Source organism: Leucopleurus acutus (genome assembly GCF_964270905.1).
Source record: "Leucopleurus acutus genome assembly, chromosome: 9".
In the NCBI taxonomy this organism is placed as follows: Eukaryota; Metazoa; Chordata; class Mammalia; order Artiodactyla; family Delphinidae; genus Leucopleurus; species Leucopleurus acutus.
Window position 1 is genome coordinate 52,447,711 of NC_139144.1, and position 27,593 is coordinate 52,475,303.

Here is a 27,593-nt window from a genome sequence, read left to right on the forward strand (position 1 = left end):
TTTCCCAGCTCCACTTATTGAAGAAGCTGTCTTTTCTCCATTGCATATTCTTGCCTTCTTTGTCAAAGGTAAGGTGACCATATGTGTGTGGGTTTATCTCTGGGCTTTCTATCCTGTTCCATTGATCTATATTTGTGTTTTGGGGCCAGTACCATACAGTCTTGATGACTGTAGCTTTGTTTCAATCTTTTGTGACTAGATGATTGAAGCTAGAGTTAGTTCTGGCCTAACAGGCAGCACAGAAAAGAAAGTTCCCCAGATTTCAGTCTGGGATTCAAGCCACATAAAATAATTGACCTAGTGAAATGAGCAAAATCCCTTGACCCACAGACACTGCTAACTCAAGGGTTTTCAAAAATTCATTATTTTTTACTACTCTAAGAAAATATGTTATTTATTCGACAAATTTTTGTTAAGAAGCTACTATGTGTTAAGCACTGTAAAATAAGTGAACAAAACACACAAAAATGTTTGTCCTCATGAATCACACAGAATAATGGGTGGGGCAGAAAATAAACAAGGCAAATACGTTAAAATATATGGAATGGAATAGTTGATTGTGGTAAGTCTTAACTAGATTTTTTTAAAAGCCAGATGAGGGATAGGAGACCTTGGGAGATGGGATAGTTTTCAGTAGGCTGGCAGAGCAGTGCCTCCGTGAGAAGGTAGCACTTGATAAAAGACCCGAAGGAAGTGAAGGAGTGAGCCCTGCAGGTGTCTAAGGACATTCCAGGGATAGGAAGCAAGTATAGTGCTGGAAGCAGGAGCAGGTGCCACATGTGAGGAGCAACAAGGCAGCCAGGGAGCTGTACCAGATTTAGAGAGAGGAAAAATAAAACTAAGATGTTATATCAGAGGGGTAACAGGGTGCCAGGTCATATGAGGCCTTGTAGTTCCTAATAAGGAGCTCAGCTTTCACTCCAAGTCAAATGGAAAGCCACTGGAAGGAGTGAACCGAATATTGGTATGTTATTTACATTTGAAAGGATCACTCTAGCTGCTATTTTGAGAAGCTCCCAAAGGGATCAATAACAGCAAGAGGGAAACTTGTGAGACAGCCACTCCTATAATTCAGGAGAGAGACATGGGGACTTGGACCAGCTGGTGGGAAGTGGTAGCTGGTAATCAGATGCTTGTTTTGAAGCAACCTATAGGATTTTCTCCACACTGAATGTAGAATGTGGGAGAAGAGAAAGAGAAAGTATGCCTGCAACATATTTTGAATGTTTATTTTTTTAATTAAAAGTATCAGTATTTAGGAATATAGGAAGAGATGCCATCTAGCTGAAGGATGTTCTTTTAAATCTTCTATGTTCGAAAATTTTTATAGTAGAAAGTTAAGGGGAAAATCTGTCCTGTAAACAATTTCTAAGCAACAGTCCAATCAACTACATTTTAATTTTGCTGTGATATCTTTTTTTTTTTTAATGTAGTAGATTCTCAACAAATATACCCTCAGGTAAACTAGGAAATGACCAGGTCTATTCTTCTCACGTATCTACTTCCTCATAGATGCTTTCCGGGATGTGACTCCTGAAAATTCACAAGAAAATGCAACTCATCTAACTGCTGGAGATTAAAGAACCTCTTGAAGAACTATTTCAAGTTGCTGATATGAAAAGTAGAAGTTTTCAGAAAAGCTCTGGTAAGTTTCTAATCATTAAATATATCTGTTTCATCAACTTTCTTTGAAAGCTATCTTTAAAATCTAATTCTAAAAACTAAAGCAGAACTTTGGAAATGAATATACTTCCAAGTGTACATAAGCCATTTCTAGCAAAATGGTTCTAAAAGGAATGAGAAATCTCAGTGCTTTCATATACATATCGCCAGATGCCACTTGCGCTGACTGCAGAGTTCTTCAAAAAAAGAAATCTTCCAGCAAGCAAGGTGCAGAATGTTTCTGATGGTGGAAGGCTCTGGAGATGAAGCTAGAAGACCTAAGTAAAATGTAGTAGAAGATCAGGAATTAAAGCATATGAAACTGTGTAGAAAATTGTGACCACATGCAGCTATGCAAAATTCTGTCCTATGTAACTCAAGATGATATCAAAAGTTTACATCTAGTTAAAGATGAAACCCTCCAAAGTTTAATCAACATTTTATTTAAGGCTTTCCTTCACAATTAGCTTGTAGAGAGACTATGAGAAGAATTACATAATTTTAATGTAGTTAAATATAGTTCCAGAAAATGAAAGTAGCTAGGTTTGTAGTTTCAGTCCGGAAGAACATTAGAGCAGGGCATAAGCCTGCTGAGCTCCAGCCAGGACTTCGAGCATCCTTCTCTGGAGGTATGACTACCTGCATGCTGCCAAGGCCCAGCCTCCTAAAGATGGGGGTGGGCACTGGTTCTCACCCTGAAAGCTGCTAGTTTGATCCTTCCTTCTCACCCCCCAAATGGAGAAAGTACAAGTCCTTAGGGAATGGATCCTGAAAGTAAGTACTCATAAGGAGACCTCTAGGGTTCAAAATTTTCCCAGAACAGAATAAAGAAGGTAAAGTGTAATTCTTCCCCCAATTCCAACCAGAGCAGTTCCACCTTTACCCATTTAGACACAGAAGTTTCATGTGCATTTCTTTGGAAGAAACAAAACAAACAACGAACAGCACTGGTTCTGGTCCAGTTCCTCTATACGCACAATGAATGGGGAAACAGGTTGGCTGAGAGGACACATAATTTAATTATGACATAGTTTTCCTGATCACAACTCCTCCCCCTTTACTTACACTATGCAGCTTCTTGCCAAACATAAAGGTCCCTCATGTTAAAAAATATGCCAACACTCCAGAACATAAATCTGATCAGATAATGTTCATGAAAGGACTTGGTAAGCCTCAGAACAGTGAACTATATTAAAGTTCTATATAAATATTAACAAACCATCACTGAAAAAAAGGTTGAAGACACTGATGGGCCAAGGAGTTATGTCAAAGCATTATAACCTTTTTGCTCAAATCATTCTCACCTTGAATTAAATACATAGCTCCAAACCAAACATAGATCAGAGACCACATAAGTTGCTCATGTAATTGACAGAGTACAAAATTCATCTGAAGGGGTTACCAAATGTATAGTAGCTTCAGATCATTATATATCTTCTCAGCTCCCATCATAGGAGTGGCAGCTGAGAAATTTTTTAATGTTATAAAAGGTCTTCATCTTTGAATAATGGGGGAACCTTTGAGATAAGGTAGAGATAAAAAGACAGGCTTGGGCTTCCCTGGTGGCGCAGTGGTAGAGACTCCGCCTGCCGATGTAGGGGACACGGGTTCGTGCCCCGGCCCGGGAAGATCCCACATGCTGCAGAGCGGCTGGGCCCGTGAGCCACGGCCGCTGAGCCTGCGCGTCCGGAGCCTGTGCTCCGCAACGGGAGAGGCCACAACAGTGAGAGGCCTGCATACCGCAAAAAAGAGACAGGCTTGCGGAGAACAGATGTCAGTCACCCTATTCCATCTCCCTGGATAGCATTCCTCAGAGAATTGAAACAATAAAGGAGAAAGCAAGAAGGAACCTGTTCCCCTGTGAGGTGGCGCAAAGACAAGCCCCCCCACCATCTCCATGTTACACACGGGCACATGCGCGTGCCCGTGGGCACGTGCGCGTACGCACGTACAATGCCTCTGGGCAAGTATAATAATAGCCAGTAAGCCGGAAGTCCTTCATATGCTGTTTTTTGTAGAATGCTGAGCTCGGGGGCAATTGCTGCAATCACTGGCTCAAACAGGAGAGTAAACCTAGAGCTTCTCTTTACAGTCTTTGGGGCGCCCATTGGAGCCGGTGGGTAGCTTACTGAGAGAAGACTCTGGCTAAGAGGGGATAGTGCCTCGGACCTGGGCAGAGCAAGTCTGTGGAGAATGATAAGAGCATCTCCAGAGAAAAGTCCGTTTGCCTAGGACAACCAGAGCGGTTCAAACGGCAGAGGATAACGCAGAGACCCTGTGAGTCGAGCTCACTGAGGACCTGGAATATAGAACTCTGAAACAGGGTGAACCAAGACAGCCAGTGGAAGAAGCTTATACTTAGAAAATAGGCTTACAATGCAAGCCCACCTGTGCCAGTCATCCATAAAGTGAGCGTACACAGGTAAGTTAGAACCCTGTTTTCTCATTTGTCAAATGATAATAAACTTTGTTTGCAGGCGTCTGATGAGGATTAAATTGGGTAGCATAAGTTACATATCTGGCACTTGGTAGGTTCTTATTAGGAGGCAAATTTATTGGGATAATTCACATACCATAAAGTTATACAATTCAGTGGTTTTTGGTGTATCCACAGAGTTGTGCACAATCAATCTTAGAACACTCTCATCACCCCAGAAGAATTCCTGTACCCATTAGCCGTCAATCACCATTTACCCCATCCTCCAGCCCCTGGCAACCACTAATCTACTCTCTTTCTCTATGGAGCTGCTTATTTTGGACACTTCATATAAATGGAATCACACAATATGTGTTTATTTGTAAATGGCTTCTTTCACTTTGCATAATGTTTTCAAGGTTCACCCATGTTGTAGTATCATGATTTCATTTCTTTTTACTGTCAAACAAATTCCATTATATGGATATACCACATTTTGTTTATTCAGTCATGAAAGGCAATTTATTTTTATGAAGCACTAGATGAATATTGCTTTATTGATCTAAGATGGGTGTGTTTTACCAAGTTTGCTGAGGCCTTCTTGAATTTAAATAATAGCTGTCCTTGTCACTCCATTTCAGTCTTTGGTTAAAGAAAGTTATTCACTGACACTCTAGTTCAAGCCCTTTCCCCTAAACATACAACCTTAGTTTTCTCAAACTGTATTGTTTACCCCTTTTCCAATACTCATCTTCACATGTAGATATGTTGCAGTACATCAGTTTATATGATTTTAAATAAAAACAATATTTTCCAAGTAGTTGGAAGACTAATTATCACACTGGAAACAGGGAAATGAACAACTGGATGAAAAAACAAAAAACAAACCCATAGGGTTTTTTTAGTTCATTACTCATACCTAAATTAAGTATAAAATGAAAAAACAAATATACCCCAGAATGTTTCTTCAAACCATTTAAATTTTTTATTTTTTCATTTTTATTTGAGAAAATAAATATCATTCCTGAATATCAAATATGCATGAGTTATCTAAGAGCCAGAATATCTTTAAACATGGTTGGCTTCTACTGAGCACTGTGAAGCCATGTTACAACACTTCCTGAAGGATGGATAAATACAGGCCCTTCAGATCAGCAAATCCTTTAGGGAACAATCATTCTATTTTCCAATATTAACAATACTTCCAATGTTTCTGCAAAACACATGACTAGATAAACAAAGAGACTGGATTAGAGAAAAACTTACAGTAAGCTTGGTATCACTCTGAAGGGATAACTGGTAGATTAATTTGGAAATACCTATAATAAGAAATGCACGCCCAATGTGGAATTTTAAATCATGTAAATAGTATTTTAAGTTACCAAAAAGACTCTTAGCAAAGAGATATGTAACAAGAGGCAAGAAAAAAATTTTTTTTGGCTGCACCACACGGCTTGCGGGATCTTAGTTCCCTGACCAGAGATGGAACCCAGGTCCCGGCAGTGAAAGCACCGAGTCCTAACCACTGGACCTCCAGGGAATTTCCAGGAAGAAATTTTTTAACAGACATCAAAGATCAAAGGTCTCTGCTTAAAGCTGAGTAACCTTTGGTAAATAAAGCATACCTATATGCTCTGAGTTTAACCAATTTTTTTTTTAACATTTTGTTGAATAGAGACTCTGTTGTCTAAACATGCCTAGTCCCTGTGGGAAAATTGGACCTTCCAGGTGGACAGGTGGCAATGCATTATCTATTGCTCATAGGATATAAGCCAGTTCCTGAATGGAGTCAGCTCTTCAAGAAGCTTCATGTGTCCAAAAGACTGAAGATGTGTATTGGGTATAAATAGCCACAGGAAGATTCAATTTGTTCTTACAGTCTTAGAAAAGTGGAAAGTAGCATTCAAATGAGTCATGGCATACAATTTATAAGTCCATCCAGAAAGAAAAAATTAGTAATAGTTAGAGAGTTAATAGGAAATATCCATGTGGTCTGCGGTTATTTAAAAGATATCCATTGTGTGCAAAGGAGCAAGAACTGCCTAGTAGGATACAATATCCATATGTGACCCTTATAATGTCACTTTACTTTGTTCTTTCAACCAATTGTATTAAATTTCCATCTGCCTGCTCAATATGTATAAAGCAGATTCGCTTTGCTGGCTCATCTTGGAAGTCCTGAAATGATGTTCATTACAGCTATTGTAAAAATATAAACATTGACTAATGAGTGCCACATCTGACCACTCCTAAGATGGTGAGAACGTATTAGACAGTTCTAACATCAGGCCAGATATTATGGGTACCAATTAAACTAAACCCCTTGTACTCACAGGTGTCGTGGGGTAAAATTGTGATGTCTGGCAGCCTTAGACTTTTGATACGGATGTGCCAAGTATCATTATTTCTTTATTCCTAAATTTGCCAGGTGAGATTACACCAGTTCCTTATTTCAGTTTGACTGATAGAGTCGCCTGATACAAAGACTCACCATGCCTTAAAGAGTATTGCTTCTGGTACCAGTTTGGACAAAGGCTTAACAGTTTTTCATAAAGTTAAACACACACCTATTTGATCCAGCAATTCCTTGCCAAGGTTATTTACCTAAGAGAAATGAAGATATATGTCTGTACAAGACTTGTACAGAAATAGTCATAACAGCTTTCTGTGTGATTGCCAAAAATGGAAATAACTCAAATGTCTCTTTAAGGACATTAGATAAGTGTGGTATGTTAATAAAACAGAATACTATTCAGCAATAAAAAGAAACAAACTATGGATACATGCAACATTTAGACCAATCTCAATGACATTATGTTGAATAAAAGAAGCCAGTCACAGAAGAGTATATTCTATATGATTCCAGTATATCAACACTTGGATCAGGTAAAGCTAATCTATGGTGAAAAAAAAAAATCAGCAGAGCGGTTTCCTCTGGAGGGGGTTAGGAGTAACTGAGAAGGGACATGGGGTAACAGAAATGTCCTATATCTAGATTGGGGTGGTTTGTCAAAATTTTACATTTAATATATGTGCACTCCAGTTTTACCTCAAGAGTAGCAGAATGTAAAAAAGAGAGAATGGCAGAAAGCTAATAGCTTTGAAGCTGAGTGATGACTACATGGGGATTCATTATGCTGTCCTGTTTACTTTGTTTGTATTTAAAATTTTCCAAAGAAATTATGCCATAAAAGTCTATTTCATGATGTGGGGAAACAGAAGCCATATTTTGCTAAGTAGAAGAACAAAACATTATAAGGCATATACTTCTACTATTGGGCAAATATTTATCTGAGAGATTATCTATAAAGGACCGAGAGATTGTATACCAAAAATGTTCATAACAATGAATGGGGGATGGGATTCAGGTAGAGCTTGTTTTTCTTCTTTTTTCTAGTTGTTTCTGATGTTTTTAATTGAACACATATTAGCTTTTTAACTAGAAAAATATACTGTAAATATTACTTTCTTAAAAATGAACAATAATAACAACCAAAAAAAAAAAAGACTCAGTCCTAATTACTCTGAATCAATAACAACAAGGGAAATGTGCTCCGGACACTTGCAAAAATCCTGTCTCATGGACTAAGAGGCTTCTTGGTATTATAATGTGGCAATACTTCCTTCATCTGAGAGAAAGAGGAACATGATCGAATGTAAAATTTTTGCTGGTTCTGTTCCTAAGAGAAATTTTATAAAAAAGAAGGAGAATGGAATGAAAGCATGAGATATTCTACAGAGTGTTTCTAGATCATGACACATTTTTCTGTGCTTGCTACATTATAATAATTTTATTAGAGCATAAGGACCCCAAATGAGTTAAAAGAGAAACATTGATCAGATAGTATCCAGGGAGCTTAACTTTGAACACTCTTCTCTTAAGAAAGGGATCCTCACTCTTTGGATTATTGAAATAATTTAAATAAAAGAGTTTAAAAGAAGGCCTGGAAAAGAGAAGGAACTTCCCCTGATCTTCACCAGAGAATTCCTCTCAAATATAGGACGTGTCCTCTAGTGAGACAGCCCACATCCCAGGATTATTCAGAGGCTTACTTGAAGGAGAGGACTGATGGGTGAAGAACCAGACTGAGATCCTAGAGCACAGGAGGAGAGGGGGAGCTAGGCAACATCAGAATTCACCAGCAGAATCCATCCCCTCAGGTGGAAAGGCATAACTGGTTTCCCCTTTTCATAGGACCGTTTCAGGAAACAGTTGGCCCAAGAAGTTCGTATGCAATAGCAGGACTGAACCAACATGGTGGGTGAAGTAATGAGGAATCCAGGCAAACAATATATGCAAGTCTAGATCATGCATTCTCAACTGGGACACTATCACCTCCAAGGGAGTAAAAATTTGTTCTTGGAAGCAAAAAAAACCACAAAAAAACTTTCTTTAAAATAGACTTTATTTTTTTAGAGCAGTTTTAAGTTCATAGCAAAATTGAGAGGAAGGTACAGAGATTTCCCATATACCCTCTGGGGGAGAGGGTATATATTTTCAGAGTGTTCAAAGTTAATCTCCCTCACTATCAACATCCCTCACCAGAGTAGCACATTTGTTACAATTGATGAACCTACACTAACACATCATCACCCAAACTCCATAGTTCAAATTATAGTTCACCCTTGGTGTTGTATCTTCTATGGGTTTTGGCAAATACATATATAATGGCATAAATCCACCATTATAGTGTCATATAGAATAACTTCATTGTCTTAAAAATCCTCTATGCCCCACCAGTTCATTCTTACCTCCTCCCTAACTCCTGGCAACCACTGATCCTTTTGCTATCTCCAAAGTTTTGCCTTTCCCAGAATATCATATAGTTGGAATCATATAGTATGTAGCCTTTTCAGATTGACTTCTTTCACTAAGCAATATGCATTTAATATTCCTCCACATCTTTTTATGGCTTGACAGCTCAATTCTTTTCGGCACTGAATAAAGATTCCATTGTCTGGATATACCAGTTTATTTATCCATTCACCTACTGAAGGACATCTTAGTTGCTTCCAAGCTTTGGCATTTGTGAATAAAGCTGCTATAAGCTTGTGTGTGCAGGTTTTTGGTGTGGACATAAATTTTCAACTCCTTTGGGTAAATACCAAGGAGTGTGATTGCCAGATCATACGGTAAGAGTAGGTTTAGTTTTTTAAGAAACCACCAAATTGTCTTCGAAAGTGGCTGTACCATTTTGCATTTCCCCCCAGCAATAAATGAGAGTTTCTGTTGCTCCATATCCTCACCAGCCCTTGGTGGAGTCAGTGTTCTGGATTTTGGCCATTCTGATGGGTGTGTATTGGTATCTCATTGTTTTTTTGCGGTACGCGGGCCCCTCACTGCTGTGACCTCTCCCGTTGCGGAGCACAGGCTCCGGACGCGCAGGCTCAGCGGCCATGGTTCACGGGCCCAGCCGCTCCGCGGTATGTGGGATCTTCCCGGACCGGGGCACGAACCCGTGTCCCCTGAATCGGCAGGCGGACTCTCAACCACTGCGCCACCAGGGAAGCCCAGTATCTCATTGTTTTAAGTTGCAATTCCCTAATGGCATATGATGCTCTTTTTTATGTATAAAGCACAGATATACATAAACAGATATACAGCATATCTGTAGTATTACAGTTTCAAGGGAGGGGACAACTAGGTTAAAATTCCCCTCCTTAAGGGGGAAATAGTCTAATAAAGAAATGGCAAAGCACTGTCTGGGTGGTCAGAGAGGCAGCGTGAGGAGGGCGACACAGAATAGAAGAGAAAGGTTGCTCATGCTGAAGATCTGGAACCTGGCCTCACACAGGGAACGTGAGCAATGAGATAAGCTAGGGGAATAAGACTGCTCTGAGACAGCAGAGAAGTTAATTTTTATAACCTGTTTGTATTAGGGTTCTCCAGAGAAACAGAACCAGTAGTACATATTGGAGAGAGAGAAGGAGGGAGGTGGGGGGAGAGAGAGAGGTTATTTAACGTCTCTGCACCTCAGTTTCTTTAGCTGTAAAATGGAAATAATAATAGCATCTACCTCAGAGGATTGTTGTGAAGAGTAAATAAATTAATATAAAGCACTTGGAACAGTGCCTGGTACATAGTATGTGCCCAATAAATGTTCATAAAACATATGAAGCCAGTGTGAATCAACAGTGGAATGTGGAAAGCAAATGCTAACTGAGCACACACAATAAATTTTAACACTTGGTATCAATTTTTTAAATGCTCACTATTTTCATCACTCTCACTCAGGCTGTTCTGTGCCTGTCCCTGAGGCTGACATTAGAAAAGAAAATCCCTGCAATGTGGCCACTAGGGGTCCCACCCTGGTCTGCCCTGCAGAACTAACCCAGAGGAATTTAGCATTTATAGGGAGCTCCAAAAAGTCCCCGAAAGCCATTCCTTTACATTATCTTTAGGAAAACAGAGATGGATGGACAGTCCACCCAGGAAGGCCAGTGAAATGCCAACATAAGCTCTTCCCTACCCAAGTTCTGGGCTCTCTGCAGCCCTCAAAACTCTCAAGCAAAGAACAGATTTTAAACCTTTGGCTTCTAACCAATCACACCAGAAGGTGGAAGAATAATGGCTTACCAAAAAAAAAAAAAAATCATTTCAGAGAGAAAAGTCATATCTGGGAAAGCGAAACTGAAATCAATTCTGCAGGCTTCCTCCTCCCCCACCTTCCAGTTTCGGCACACCCATTACTGAGAAACACTGTCCTTTCTGAGCCGATTAGAGTTCAGATTGAAGTGGAAGCAGAGGAGAAACTGTCATAAAAACTGGAGTGAAAAAAGTATTTTTATCTAACACAGTAGGAAGAAGAACACAGACGTTTGTTTCCTGCACCGAAATACATGGTTTTTCCCTCATTTATGTAGAAGAACTTGGCAAGAAAAATCTGGGTAAGTACAATATCTGTTATTTATAGTATTATTACTCTCTATAGCAGCATTTTATTGACTAGGAAGGAATCTACTTCTTAATTAGAAAATTGAAATATACTCCAAAAATAATATTTTAAACCTAAAAATATTTTAAGCCTAGACTGTTCATTGCTGTGACAGAGTCTGCTTTATATTAGTTGAGGAAGGAGTCATAACATTCCATAAAAGATGCATGCAGTGGAAAACTAGAGGCACTTTTATTGATGAAATCCCCCAAGGCGTTAGGAGCATCTTCAGAAAGAACATATAATGAAAATTTAAAGATGTACTTTACATTAATCAAAGATCCCTTCCACCATCTACTCTAAGGAGTTGCCAGAAAATAAAATTCCCTGATAACTTCTCAGATATTAGTGTCAAATTATATGTATAATAGACAGACAGACAGACAGACAGAGACAGAGACAGTGACAGAGATGAAGACAGACTACTACAGGAAGTACTTGAAATTATGACAGCTTTCTTATTTCTTCCTAAAAATCCTGGGTTTACGTCTGATTTCCCCCAAAGTAAGGAACAAGGTAATACAAAGAGTTGGGGGAAATACAGTTTAGATTAAAGGCCTGCTCCTCAACTTCCTTTAGTAAAGCTAAAAAGCCCTACAGTTAACCCTACAGTTCATAAATACATGTAGGTTTGACCAATCATGTAACAAATTATGTTTCCATTTTTATGGGGTTGCTAAGAAGCTCAGAATGAAATTTTCAGGCCAATTCTAGTCAAGTATATAGAATTGAAAAGTTATTTTAGGCACTGACTTTACTCCATGGCTTCACCTTCTTTCCTCTTCTACCCATATTTAGCCTTCTCCCTGATTATTTTTCTGACTTTTTAATTTCTTTCTTCCAGTTTATTAAGATATAACTGACATATCTTATATGTCATATAAGTTTAAGGTATACAGCGTAATGATTTGACTTACATGCATCATGAAATGATGAGCACAATGAGTTTAGTGACATCCATCATCTCATGTAGATACAAAATAAAAGAAAAAGAAAACAATATTTTTTCCTTGTGATGAAAACTCTCAGGATTTACTCTCTAAACATCTTTCATACATAACATACAACAATGTTAATTATATTAATCATGTTGTACATCACATCCCTAGTACTTATTTATCTCATAACTGGAAGTTTGTACCTTTTGACCACCTTCAAGCCACTTTACCCATCTCCTCTGGTAACCAGAAATCTTATCTCTTTTTCTATTAGTTTGTTTTTGAAGTATAATTAGTTCCTGGTACACAACATAGTGATTCAATATTTCTATACATTACGAAATGATCACCACTGTAAATCTAGTCAGCAAAGATATTACTATTGATATTATTATTGACTATATTCCCCACACTATGCGTTTCATGCCCAACACATTTATTTTGTAACTGGAAGTTTGTACCTCTTAATCTTCCTAACCTATTTCACTCATCCTCCCACCCCTCTCCCATATGGCAACACCAATTTGTTCTCTGTATATATGACTCTGTTTCTGTTTTCTTAGTTTTCTGGATCTATTGGGATGATCATATGATTTTTATCCTTCATTCTTTTAATGTGGTATATCACATTTATTGATTTGCATATATCAAACAATCCTTGCATCCCAGAGATAAATCACATTTAATTATGGTATAAGATCTTTATAATCCTTATAATGTTCTGTTGAACTTGGTTTGCTAGTATTTTGTTGAGGATTCTTGCACTTACGTTCATCAGTGATATTGGTCTGTAACTTTCTTTTTTTTTTTTTTTAACATCTTTATTGGAGTATAATTGCTTTACAATGGTATGTTAGTTTCAGCTTCACAACAAAATGAATCAGTTATATATACACATATATTCCCATATCTCTTCCCGCTTGCGTCTCCCTCCCTCCCACCCTCCCTATCTAACTTTCTTTTTGTTGTACTGTCCTTATCTGGCCTTGGTATCAAGGTTATGCTGGCCTCATAAAATGTGCTTATAAGTGTTCCCTTCTCTTCTATTTTTTGGAAGAGTTTGAGAAGTATTCACATTAATTCTTCTTTAAATATTTGGCAGAATTCACTGGTGAAGTAATGAAGTCCGAGGCTTTTCCATCTTGGGAGGTTTCAGTTACTGATTCAGCCTCCTTACTCATTATTGGTCTGTTCAGATTCTTTATTCATGATTCAGTCTTGGTAGTTTGTATATTTCTAGGAATTTATTTATTTCTTCTAGACTGTCCAGTTTGGGGGCATATAAATATTCATAGTACTATCTTATGATCCTTTGCATTTCTGTGGTATCAGTTGTAACATCTCTCTTTCATTTATAATTTTATTTATTTGAGTCTCTGCTCTTTGTTTCTTAATCTAGCTAAAGGTTCATTAATTTTGTTTACTTTACAAAAAACAGCTCTTAGTGGTAAGAGAAGATGGATGCCTTGGTCATTAATTTGGCTGGTCTCCTTTTCTTTCTGCAGTGTTATTTCCTTCATGCCCAGCTGCTCTGAGATACAACTATTTTTAAGAAACTTGGTATCAATGGGAAGGTCTTCTCTTGAAGAAGGTGGAGTAGAAGGACCCTAAGCTCATCTCGTCTCAAGAGGACACCCAAATCACAACAATCCGCAGAACAACCATCATTGAAAAAGATCAAAACCTACCAGAAAAGATCCTCTACAACTAAAGACATAAAGAACCACAGTGAGACTGGTAGGAGGGGAGGACTAGTGATATAATCAAACCCCATCCCCCCCAGGTAGGAGACCCACAGACTGGAGAATAATTATATTACAGAGGTTCTCCCACAGGAGTGAGAATTCTGAGCCCCATGTCAGGCCCCGCAGCCTGGGGGGTCCGGCACCAGGAAGAGGTGACATTTTCTATTGTTTTCTAGTTTCTATTTAATTTATTTCTGCTCTGATTTTATTATTTCATTCCTTCTGTGAACTTTAGGTTGAGTTTGTTCTTGAGGTGTAACATTAGGTTGCTTATTTGAGATCTTTCTTTTTTCTTAAAGTAGACATTTATCACTATTAACTTCTGTCTTAGAACTGTTCTGCATTTCTTAAATTATGGTATGTTGTGTTTCCATTTTTAAAAGTCTCAAGATACTTTTTGATACCTCTTTTGATTTTTTCTTTGACCTGTTGGTTTGTCAGAAGTGTGTCATTTAACTTCCACATATTTATGAATTTTCCAATTTTCCTTCTATTATTGATTTCTCATTTTATATCATTGTGGTCAGAAAAGACATTTGATATGATTTCAACCTTCTTAAATTTGTTAAGAGTTCTTTTGTGGGCTAATATATGATCTATCCTGGACAATGTTCCATGTGCACTTTGAAAGAATGTGTACTCTGTTGCTATTGGATGGACTGTACTGAATGTGTCTGCTAGGTCTATTTGATCTATGGTGTTGTTTAGGTCTGCTGTTTCCTTATTGAATTTCTGTCTGAATGACCTACCCATTGTTAAAACTGGGATATTGAAGTCACCTACTCTTACTGTATATGTCTGTTTCTCCCATTAGTTCTGCGAATATCTGCTATATTTTTAGGTACACTGAAGTATCTAAGTTTGGGTGCATTATATATTTACAATTGTATATCATCTTGATGAATTGACCCCTTTATCATTATGTAGTAACCTTCTTTGTCACTTTTGACAATTTTTGACTTGAAGTCTATCTTGTCTAATTATAATCACTCCTGCTGTCTTTTGGTTACCATTTGCATGGAATATGTTTTTCCATCCCTTCACTTTCAGTGCATGTGTGTCCTTAAATCTAAAATGAGTCTCTTGTAGGCAGCATATTACTGTTGGATCTGATTTTTTTAATCCATTCAGCCACATTGTATCTTTTGATTGGATAATTTAATCCTTTTACATTTAAAGTAATTATTGATAGGTAAGGATTTAATATTGCCATATTGTTCATTATTTTCTGGCTGCTTTATAATTCCTTCATTTTCCTTTCTTCCTTTCTTGCTGTCTTCCTTTGTGATTTGATGACCTTTTGTAGTGATATGCTTTGATTCCCTTCTCTTTATTGTTTGTATATCTGCTACAGGTTTTTTATTTGTGGTTACCATGAAGTTTACATTATTCATCTTATAGATATAACAGTCTGTTTTACATTTATAACAACTTAAATTCAACCATGTACAAAACCTCCACACTTTAACTTAACTTCTTTCACATTTTATGTTATTAATGTCACAGTTTACATCTTTTATATATGTTGTATCCATTAACACATTATTTTATTTTACCTATAGTTATTTTTAATACTTTTGTCTTTTACTTTTTTTAAAAAAGATTTTTTTTAATGTGGACCATTTTTAAAGTCTTTATTGAATTTGTTACAATATTGCTTCCGTTTTATGTTTTGGTTTTTTGGCCACAAGGCATGTGGAATCTTAGCTCCCCAACCAGAGATTGAACCCACACCCTCTGCATTGGAAGGTGAAGTCTTTAACCACTGGACCACCAGGGAAGTCCCTATCTTTTACTCTTATACCAGAGTTAAGAGTGATTTATCTACCACCATTACAGTATTAGAGTGTTCTGAGTTTGACTATATTCTCACCTTCACTATGTTTCATACTTTCATATTCTTTTCATGCTGTCAGCATACTTTTGTTACAACTCAAAGACACCCCTTTAGCATTTCTTGTAAGACAAGTCTAGTGGTGAAGAACTCTACAACTTTTTTGTTTGTTTGTTTGTTTGTTTTGGTCTTGGAAAGTCCTTATCTCTCCTTCATTTCTGAAGGACAACTTGTAAGGTTCTTAAGTATTCACGGTTGACAGTTTCAGCACTTTGAATATATCATCCCACTCTCTACTGGCCTATAAGGTTTCTGCTGAGGAATCTGTTGATAGTCTTATGGAGGTTCCTTTGTATGTGGGAATTTTTTTCTCTTGCTGCATTTAAAATTCTTTGTCTTTGATTTTAGGTAGTTTTATTATTATGTGTCTTAGAGAAGATCTTTTTGTGTCAAAACTTTTGGGGCACCTATGAGCTTCAGGAACTTGGATGTCCAAATCTCTCCCCACATTTGGGAAATTGACAGCCATGATATCTATAAATAAGCCTTCTGCCCTTTTCTTCCTCTATTCTCCTTGAACTCCAACAATAGTAGATTTTACTGTCAATGGTATCCCATAATTCACATAGGCTTTCTTCACTCTTTTTCATTCTTTTTTCTTTCTTTGCTCCTCTGAATGGAGAATTTCAAATGTACTGTCATCAAGTTCACTGATTCTTTTGCTTGGATGAGTCTGCTTTTGAAGCTTTCTGTTGAATTCATCAATTCATTCACTGTGTTCTGCAATGCTAGGATTTCTGTTTGTTCATTTATATGTTTTTAATGGTTTCTGTTTCTTTGCTGAACCTCTCATTTTGTTCATGCATTGTTTTACTAATTTTGTTTAATTGTATATCTGTGTTTTCTTGTAGTTCACAGACTTTCTTTATGAAGATTATTCTGAATAATTTGTCAGGTAGTTCATAGATCTTCATTTCTTTAGGGTCATTTATTGGAGCTTTATTAGTTTCCTTTGATGGTGTCATGTTTCATTGATTATTGGTAATTCTTCTGGCCTTGCATGTTTCATTGATTATTCATAATTCTTCTGGCCTTGCATTATTGTCTGCACATTTGAAGAAGTAGGCACCTCTTTCAGTCTTTACAGACTGGGCTTAGGCCAGAAAAGCCCTTCACGAGTCAGCTTGTCCAGAGATTGTGGGTGAGTTGTCTGGTAGATTCTGAGGATGAGCTTGATGCTCAGGTGGGAAGGTCTGCTGCCTGGGTCAGTGTCTGGGCTGGATTAGTGCTTGGGTCTACAGAGGTAGGCTGGTATTTGGGTCCATGGGGTGGACCTGGCCCCTGAAGTGCTGGTGGTGGGCCTGGATTCTGATGCCCACAGGAGTTGGCCTATAGCCTTGGGGTACAGGTGCTGTCCTGAAGGTTGGGTCCATGAGGTGTAGCCTGACAGTGGGGCTGGTCATGTGCCTGGGTCCTCGGGAGCCAACCTGGAGGCTGGGGCAAGCCAGGAGCCTGAGTCTATAGGAACCAATCTGGAGTCTGTGTCCTTGGAACCCAACCCAGCACCAGGGCAGGCAAAGAGCCTGGGTCTATGGGAGCTGGCCTTGCACTGGAGTGAGGCAGGAGCCTGGATCTGCAGGAGACTGCTTTGAGCCTGGGGCTTCAGGGACTGGCTTGGCACTGGGGCAAGGCAGGAGTCTTGGTCCATGGGAGCTCACCTGAAGGCTGGGTTTGCAGAGGCTTTGCTAGTAGGGTAATACGAGCTTCATAAAATGAATTGGGAAGTATTCCGTCTTTTACTGTGTTCTAGAAGAGATTATATAAAATCAGCATTAATTCTTTAAATGTTTGGTAGAATTCTTCAGTGAATCTGTCTGGGCCTGGAAATTTTTCCTTGTAGGGAGATCTTTAAAATTAAAAATCCAGTTTTCTTTAAAGTATGGGACTATTCAGATCATCTGTTTCATACTGAATGGACTGTGGAAGTTTGTTTTTTGAGGAATTGTTCTATTTCATTTGAGTTGTTAAATTTGTGTGTGTGAAGTTATTCATACTACTCCCTTGTTCCCTTTTGATGTCTATGCAGTTCAAAATTATATCCACTGTTTCACTTCTAATATTGGTAAGTTGTGTCTTCTCTTTTTTATTCTTTGCCAGTTTTGCTAGAGTTTTGTCAATTTTACTGATCTTTCAAGGAAGCAGATTTTGTTTCATTGATTTTCTCCATTGTTTTCTGTTTTCAGTTTAATTGATTTCTGCTCTTATCTTTATTATTTCTTTCCTTCTGCTTGCTTTGGGTTATTTTACTTTTCTTTTTCAAGGTTTTCTAAGTTTTTGAAGTAAGATCTTAGATTATTAATTTGAGACGTTTCTTCTCTAACGTATGCATTTATTGCAACAATTTTTTCAATACTGCTTTAACCACGTACCACAAATTTTGGTATGTTGTATTTTCATTTTCATTCACTGCAATGTATTTTTTTAATTTCACTTGAGACTTTTCTTTGGCCCATGAATTATTTAGGAGTGTAGTTTTAGTGTTTAGTGAGTTTCCTCTTATCTTTCTGTTATCAGTTCCTAATAAGATTCCATTGTGGTTGGCAAACATATTCTGTATGATTTCAATTATTTTAAATTTGTTGAAGCTTGTTTTATCATTTAGGTTATGGTCTATTTTGGGCACTTAAAAAGAAAGATTTTCTGCTGTTGTTGAATGGAGTGTTCTATAAATGTGGTTTGGTACCTGTTGGTTGATGGTGTTGAGTTCTTCTGTAACCTCACTAACATTCTGTCTAATTTTTCTTTCAATTATAGAGAGAAAGGTGTCAAAATATCCAGCTATAAATGTGGATTTGTCTAAAACTGAAAAGTTCTGTATTTGTTTCAAACATTTTGAAACTTTCTTGTTTGGCACATACACTTTTAGGATTGTTATGTCATCTTGTTGAATTGAACATTTTATCATTATGTAATATGCCTTTGTCTCTGGTAATTTTCTTTTCTCTGAAGTCTACTTTATCTGACATTAACATAACCATTCCTGTCTTTATTGATTAATATTTGTATTATATGTATTTATCCATACTTTTCTTTTCAACCTATTTATATAATTTTATTTCAAGTGAGCATCTTACAGGCAGGATATAGTTGGGTCATGTTCTTAATCCACTTTACCAATTCTGTCTTTTAACTTCTGTATTTAGGCCATTTATATTTAATGTAATTAATTATTTATATGTTAGAACTTATGTTTTTCAATTTTCTTTCTTATTTTCCTGATGTTCTGAGGGTTACTTGAAAGTTTTTTTACAATTCCACTTTTATCTAGTGGAATTGAGTATATCACTTTTGAGTATATCACTTTGAGTGTATCACTTCGTATGGCTTTTTTATTGATTGCTCTAGATGTTTCATTATACATACATAACTTATGACAGTCCAATAGTGTTTTTTTTACCAGTTTGAGTGAAGCATAGAAATCCTACTTCCCTTCATATCCCTTTACCCTATCCACATATAATGGTCTTAAATATTTTCACTACATACATTTAGAACCATATCAGCCAGTGCTTCAAAAATCAAACGTAATTTTGAAAACCAAAGAGGAGAAGTCTATTATATTTACCAATATTTTTGCTTACTGTGTTCTTTTTTCTTCCTAATGTACCAGGGTTCCTTCTTTTATTATTTTCTTTCTGTTTAGAAAACTTCCTTTAACCATTCTCTTAAGGTAGGTTGTGTAGGTTGCATCATTTTACATTCCCACCAGTAGTGCACAAGGGTTCCTCCAATTTCTCCACATCATCTTCGCTAATGCTTGTTATTTTCTGGGGTTTCTTAAAATAGTAGTCATCACAGTAGATGTGAAATGATATATCACTGTGTTTTAGGTTTGTATTTCTCTAATGATTAGTGATATTGAACATCTTTTTATATGTTTGTTGGTCATTCGTATATCATCTTTGGAGAAATGTCTAAATCCTTTGCTCACTTTTAATCAGGTTATTTGTCTTGTCATTGAGTTGCAGGAGTTTTCTAAAATATATTTTAGATATTAACCCCTTATCATATCTATGATTTGAAAATATTGCAAATATTTTCTCCCATTCCATAAGTTGCCTTTTCATTCTGTTCATTGTGTCCTTCAATGCATAATTTCTAAGTTTGATATAGTCCCACACAAGGGGCTTACTTTAAAAAGTAGTACACTTAAAGCAATTTCCCACCTCCACTCTTTTCTCTCTCCCCAGCTTATTTTAAATTTGAGCTTCTTAATCTCTATAGGCCAAATAACTGAAAGAAATTTCACCTATTTCACTTTTTTTAGAAAGCATTAAATCTCCATGGTTTCTGATTGTCATAGTATTGTAATAGAGTAAAATTTCCATCAGTTGTGCATATCTTTGCCTATTTTTGTTTTAATGTAGCTGTAAGGTATATCTTTTATTCACTTAATATGAATGCAGGAGTTACTAACCAAAAAATAGTAGCTTTAACATTGGACAATTGCTCTGGCAGCTTTATGTCTGGACGGGAAGGTAAATCCTACCTTGATCTTTTATGTACCACTGGTAGGTAATATTCCTGTGTATTATTTCATGGAAGTGTGCCTATATAGTCTATTTTCCACTATTCTCCAGGCTTATCTTCTCTGTTGATTTGATTTCTCCCATGGTGATTTTATAGGAATGGCTCACATTATTTGAGCCATTTTTGGATTGTACTTAAAGCTGACTATTATTATCTGGATTCTATTGTGTTTTTTTCTAACCATTGCTATATTTCTGCAACCCAGATTGCCAATAATTTTTCCAAATAGTAGTCTTTCAATCTGAATACGAAATAGTAATGCCATTTGTTACTGCCCAGGAATTAGCTATTACCAAATATTATGTGAAAATTTACATGGATATAATAGTAGCCCCCAAGTTCACTACCCAGCAAGCTATCCCAGAAGTCATGGAACAGAATGGCTCACAGATCAATTTAAGGTATTTGAGGCACATCTTTATTAAATCAATTAAAATACACAACAAAAAGCAGGGGGAAAGAGATGGGTAACACACTTTGGATAAGGTACAAGAGGGGTGGAAGGATCTCATTACCTGAGTTATACAAGTTCATATATCCTCTCTCTCCCTCTCTGCAGTATCAGCATTCTCCACTGATTGTGTGATTTTGAGAACCAGAGTTGAGGTCTGTCCAAGAGGAATCAACAGATACAAGACACCTGTGTCAGTGGCATACACTTGCTCCAATCAGAGAGATGCAGAGGGGCATATGTGCCTGACCACAGCTCTAACTCATCAGTTAGCCTGATAAGCTACTCTGGATTTTATTTATGTCTTTTAATTAGAGTATACAAAGGATCAGAATGGGTGTAAACAGTAGGTGGCCCAATTAAGATGTCAAAAATATAAAGTGCTTCAAGTGTGCCACATGAATATTTAATATCTATTTGGCCCTTCTTTCTCTTCCTAACTATGTTTAACGCTCATATGCTCTATTTACTTTATCTATGTCTATCATAACATGTTTCACAAACTACTTGCTTCTATACCTTGTTTCATGTATCCTCCTCATATCATAATCCTTCTCTCTTTAGTTTCATATAGCCTCCTTTGGTTTTCTTATTTTCTATAGCAGAATTGAATATTTATAAACAATAGAGCTAACACACATTATAGAAAACAACCATTAAGAAGAATGAAACATCTCTCTCTATATATATATTGACTGGAAGCATCCCCAAGATACAGTTAGTGAATAAAGCAAGCAAAGAGAATTGAGTATTGTATGTTGCCATTTGAATGGAAAAAAGTGTTTATGCTTTTGTATTTGGTAGTATTTCTCTGAAAGGATATAGAAGAAACTGATAATGGTAATTTCCTCTCAGGAGGGTAATTAGATGGAATGTATATCCTTTTGAGCTTTTTCAGTTTTATAAGACATGTACATATTGTCTATTGAAAAATTAACTGACTATTTTTAAAATTTACTTATAAAAATACTAAATAATTTTTCTTTTTCTATACATAGGTATCAGAATGGCAGCACAACTTAACTTACCAGATAATACAGATGACTGGACAAAAGAGGATGTAAATCGGTGGTTAGAAAGTCAAAAAATTGACCAAAAACACAGGGAAATTTTGACTGCACAAGACGTGAATGGCGCAAACTTGAAGTACTTAACTAAAGAACACCTTGTTGCTATGGGCATAACATTTGGACCAGCTATCCAAATAGAACATCTCTTCAAAGAGTTGCTGGAAACATCCTCTGGAGATCCTTTTCAGACAAGTAAGAGGGGGAAAGGCAGTAAAAATGTTCCTAAAAAACAGGAGAAAAATGGAGAAACTTCAAAGCAAAAACAAAAGGAGAAAGAGAAATCAGGCATGGTTAATGACTCTACAATGAGTACAGTTACTAAAGGTTCTAAGTCACTGAAACATGAGTTCATGAACGATGAAATAGATGACACAGAGGAAGAGCAGCCATCCATAGAACCAACATGTGTATCATACCCTTTTGATGAATTCAGTAATCCATATCGTTACAAATTAAATTTTAATCTACAGCCTGAAACAGGACCACTCAATCTCATTGATCCAATACATGAATTCAAATGCTTCACGAATACAGGAACAGCCACAGAAGAGGATGTTAAGATGAAATTTAGCAATGAGGTTTTCCGGTTTGCTTCAGCTTGTATGAATTCACGTACCAATGGCACTATTCATTTTGGAGTCAAGGACAAACCCCATGGAAAAATTGTTGGCGTGGAAGTCACCACTGTCACCAAGGAAGCCCTCATTGACCACTTCAATCTGATGATCCACAAATATTTTGAAGACCATCAGGTCCAAAAAGCAAAGAATTGCATTCGAGAGCCAAGATTTGTAGAAGTTTTAATGCCAAATAGTACTCCATCTGACAGATTTGTTATTGAAGTGGATGTTGTTCCAAAATATTCTGAATGTGAACATGATTATTTCCAGATTAAAATGCAAAATTGCAGCAAGAAGACATGGACACAAAGTCCAAAATTCTCAGTCTTTGTGCGCGATGGGGCCAGTACTAAGGACATCATGAAAAATAATGCATATTTCACATCATTTAAATTAGATTTAAAAAGACTGGCAGAATGTAGGAAAGAAGCAGAAGAAAAATGCAGAGTAAAAACAAATAAAAAAGAGAGTGAGGGACCAAAGCTTATTAAACTGTTGACAGGAAATCAGGATTTGTTAGATAATTCCTACTATGAATGGTACATTCTTGTAATAAATAAATGCCATCCAACTCAAATAAAACACTTAGATTTCCTAAAGGAAATTAAATGGTTTGCTGTGTTGGAGTTTGATCCTGAATCTCTGAGCAAGGGTGTAGTCAAAGCCTACAAAGAAACCCGAGTAGCAAACCTTCACTTCCCAAGTTTATATGTGGAAGGGAAAACTACAAATGAGAAGATTACTAGTCTGAATCTTTATCAACAACTCAGCTGGATTTTCTGCAATGGCAGGTTAGACCTTGACAGTGAAAAATATAAACCCTTAGATCCAAGTTCCTGGCAAAGAGAAAAAGCATCTGAAGTCAGGAAACTGATTTCATTTCTTACACATGAAGACATAATGCCAAGAGGGAAGTTTTTGGTGGTATTTCTATTACTCTCCTCTGTGGATGACCCAAGAGACCCCCTCATTGAGACCTTCTGTGCTTTCTACCAAGATCTCAAAGGAATGGAAAATATATTGTGTATTTGCACACATTCACACATATGTCAGGGATGGAAAGATCTACTTGAAGCAAGATTAACGAAACAGCAAGATGAATTATCAAGCCAATGTGTTTCTGCTTTAAGTCTTGAAGAGATAAATGGAACTATTCTTAAGCTAAAATCTGTGACTCAATCTTCAAAGAGATTTTTACCATCTATTGGTTCATCTACTGTCCTTCTGAAAAAAGAAGAAGATATCATGACTGCCCTGGAAATTCTCTGTGAAAATGAATGTGAAGGTACACTCTTAGAGAAGGACAAAAAAAAATTACTTGAATTCAAAGCATCAAAAGAGGAAGACTTCTATCGAGGTGGCAAAGTATCATGGTGGAACTTCTACTTTTCTTCTGAAAACTATTCTTCCCCTTTTGTCAAAAGGGATAAATATGAAATACTTGAAGAAATTATTCAAAACTGGGCAAATTCTTCAAAGCCAATATGTGTCAAAATTATTCATCTGTTTCATCATCCAGGCTGTGGTGGGACTACCTTGGCCATGCATATTCTCTGGGAACTAAGGAAGAAATTCAGATGTGCTGTGCTGAAAAACAAGACAGTGGATTTTTCTGAAATTGGAGAACAAGTGACTAATTTAATAACCTATGGGACAACAAATAATCAGGAATACTTACCTGTACTACTGCTTGTTGATGATTTTGAAGAACAAGATAATGTCTATCTTCTGCAGGCCTCTATTCAGACAGCTGTAGCTAATAGGTATATTCGATATGAGAGGCCTCTAGTGATCATCCTAAATTGCAGGAGATCACAGAATCCTGAAAAAAGTGCAAAGATCTCAGACAGTATTGCCCTAATACAAAAACTATCTCCCAAAGAACAGAGAGCTTTTGAGCTTAAACTGAAAGAAATTGAAGAGCAACATAAAAACTTTAAAGATTTTTATTCCTTCATGATTATGAAAACCAACTTTAATAAAACGTACATAGAAAATGTGGTCAGGAATATTCTGAAAGGACAAAATACTTCCACCAAGGAAGCAAAGCTCTTTTCTTTTCTGGCTCTTCTTAATTCATATGTGCCTGATACCACCATTTCACTATCACAGTGTGAAAAGTTCTTAGGAATCACAAACAAGAAAGCTTTCTGGGGAACAGAAAAGCTTGAAGACAAGATGGGCACCTACTCTACAATTCTAATAAAAACAGAGGTGGTAGAATGTGGGAGCTACTGTGGAGTACGCATTATTCACCCTTTGATTGCCATTCGCTCATTGGAAGAATTGAAGATAAGCTATGACTTAGATAAAAGTCAAATTATGCTGGATATGCTAACAGAAAATGTGTTCTATGATACTGGTATAGGAAAAAACAAATTTTTAGAAGATATGCATACACTGCTGCTCACAAGACAGCGCAACGAACATGAAGGTGAAACAGGAACTTGGTTTTCCCCATTCATTGAAGCATTACATAGAGATGAAGGGAATGTGGCAGTTAAAAATGTATTACTTGAAGGTATTCGTCGGTTCAACCCAAATGCATTCATTTGCCAAGCCTTGTCAAGACATTTCTACATTAAAGAGAAGGACTTTAACAGTGCTCTATGTTGGGCAAATAAAGCAAAAAAGATAGAACCTGCCAATTCTTATATCTCAGACACACTGGGTCAAGTGTACAAAAGTAAAATTAGATGGTGGTTAGAGGATAATGGAAGAAACAGGAACATTTCAGTTGATGATCTATCTGATCTTTTGGATTTAGCAGTGCGTGCCTCAAATGCATTCAAAGAATCTCAACAGCAAAGTGAGGATAGAGAGTATGAAGCAAAGGAAAGATTTTATCAGAAGTCGAAAAGGCGGTATGATACTTACAATATAGCTGGGTATCAAGGGGAGATAGAAGTTGGGCTCTACACAATCCAGATTCTCCAGCTCATTCCTTTTTTTGACAATAAAAGTGAACTATCTAAAAGAGATATGGTCAATTTTATATCAGGAAATAATGATATTCCTGGAGATCCGAGCAATGAATTTAAAGTAGTCCTCAAGAACTTTATTCCTTATCTAACCAATTTGAAATTTTCTTTGAAAAAGTCCTTTGATTTTTTTGATGATTACTTTGTCCTTCTAAAACCCAGGAACAATAGTAAGCAAAATGAAGAGGCCAAAACTCGGAAAAGGGTGGCTGGATGTTTTAAGAAGTATGCAGATATATTCGGTCCCTCAGAGGAATCACAGAACAAAGATCTTGGACCAAAGCTTAGTTTGCCACTTCAAGTAGAGCTGTATCGGAGAAGCCTAGAAGTTCTAAAAGCAGACAAGTTTTCTGGGCTCTTGGAATATCTTATCAAAACTCAAGAAGATGCTATACGCACCATGGAAGATATAATTAACAAATATACTTTTCTCTTTGAGCAGTGCGCTGTCAGAATCCTGCCAAGGGAAAAGCAAAATTTCATCTTGGCCAACATCATTCTCTACTGTATTAAACCTACCTCCAAATTAGTGAAGCCAATTAAAAAACTGAAAGATCAGCTTCAAGAAGTCTTGCAACAAGTAGGAATGAATTATCGATTTTCAGAACCTTATTTCCTAGCCTCCCTGTTATTCTGGCCAGGAAACCAACAACTAGATCAAGATTCTAAACAAATGGAAAAGTATGCTCGGTCACTGGAAAATGCTTTCAGGGGGCAATATAAGCATATGTATCGTACAAAGCAACCAATTGCATATTTCTTTCTTGGGAAAGGTAACAATATGAACAGACTTGTTCACAAAGGAAAAATCGACCAATGTTTTAGAAAGACAGCTGATATTAATTCCTTGTGGCACAGTGGAGATGTATGGAAGGAGGAAAAAGTCCGAGAACTTTTGCTTCGGTTAAAGGGAAGAGCTGAAAATAATTGTTTATACATAGAATATGGAATAAATGAAAAAGTCACAATACCCATCACACCTGCTTTTCTTGGTCAACTTAGAAGTGGTAGAAGCATAGAAAAAGTATCTTTTTACCTGGGGTTTTCCCTTGGAGGCCCACTTGCTTATGACATTGAGGTTATTTAAGAGTTTGATCTTCTCCCTCCAGGAATGTGGATGCAAAAGCACTTAATTTTTTTAGACCCAAGATCTATACTTTAAATTGGCAAATTTATAGATACAGCCTCTGACTTTTCAGCCCTGTACAGACAATATTTATATTTCCTCTTAAGCATGTTGTGAGTCTCAAATAGACTGTGTTGGAAAAGGAAGGAATGAGAGATGTGGAAACTATCAAATATCTACCTTGGCTTGGACAACACCATCAAGGGCAAAATAAGGAGCTATGGATGGAATTAGGAGCAGTGAATGTAATCATTCAGCCACACAGAATCCCACCACCTCCCTCAATTAACCAACCAAGGCATGGATTGAGGAAGACTGTCTACTTTCTTCTTAAATGTGAAATTTTTTCAGAATTGAAAAACAATAGTTACGGTACCAAGACATTACAATATCTGGGAAACCGTTTCACAAAAACAGATGAAAACTCTCAACATAAACATTTATTCCTACCAGGCAGACCAGAAAGGTACCATGTACTTGGCACTGAAGGGTCTTTCAAAGGAGAGGACCAACCAGTTCTCTGAAGGTCATACCCATAGAGGTCTGCAGATCTTACCAAAGTAAGTAGGCTGGAGAATTAGGCTTCCTTTTCATGCAGTAGCAGGCAGTTGAGCAAAAATGAATTTTGTTTCTACAGCTGACAAACTCATAGACCTCCAAACAAACAAAAATACACCAAAATTCCAAAGCTAATGAATAAAAAGGACTCTTGTGAAAAGACTAATGAGTCTCCAATCCAGGGGATCCCAGTGTTCTAGCATGTATACATATAGCCTATGCACAACCAGTGAGAGGTAATCAAAATGTAATTTTTCCTAATAAAATTATGGATATGGGAAATCATCAGTGGTTGCTAAAACTGATAAAAAGCTGATAAAGAACTATAACAGATGAATCAAACTGTCCTAAATCCTGATCAATATTAACATTGCTGAGAGAGAACCAGACATCATGGGCCTGGAAGTCCTGTAGGAGTGCACACAACACCTGTGAGACAGTCTCGCCAAATAATTGAAACTGAATCTGATCAAGCCTCTGGATCCTACTTCCAAGTTAAAGGAAATACAGACATTGGATATGCTTCAAAGTAATTCTGTGTATGGGGTATGGGGATGGTGAAAGGAGAGTAGGTGGGCAGTATAGTTGCAACAAGATTCGACAGGAGTTAATAATTGCTGCATTATGAGGACATGGGAGTTCATCAGACTCTTCTCTCTTCTTTGGA

At 37.0% G+C, this 27,593-nt stretch overlaps 1 protein-coding gene across 5 annotated transcripts; it reads left to right on the forward strand.

Moving 5' to 3' along the window:
* Positions 1-37: 37 nt before the first annotated feature.
* On the forward strand, positions 38-27,593 carry SAMD9 (sterile alpha motif domain containing 9). Of its 5 annotated transcripts, XM_082846097.1 has the most exons (5): positions 38-68; positions 1,513-1,645; positions 10,877-10,966; positions 13,457-13,688; positions 21,570-27,593. In XM_082846097.1, the coding sequence occupies exon 5, from the start codon at positions 21,578-21,580 to the stop codon at positions 26,327-26,329; it is 4,752 nt and encodes a 1,583-aa protein (XP_082702223.1). In that variant the 5' UTR covers positions 38-68; positions 1,513-1,645; positions 10,877-10,966; positions 13,457-13,688; positions 21,570-21,577; the 3' UTR covers positions 26,330-27,593. The 5 variants fall into 5 exon arrangements, with proteins under 5 accessions (XP_082702223.1, XP_082702224.1, XP_082702225.1 ...); XM_082846098.1 differs by lacking the exon at positions 38-68 and having other exon boundaries at positions 1,477-1,645; XM_082846099.1 differs by lacking the exons at positions 38-68; positions 1,513-1,645 and having other exon boundaries at positions 10,820-10,966; positions 13,457-13,734.

Coding starts and splice junctions, on each gene's coding strand:
- SAMD9 (XM_082846097.1), top strand. CDS start 21,578: ATGGCAGCACAACTTAACTTACCAGATAATACAGATGACTGGACAAAA.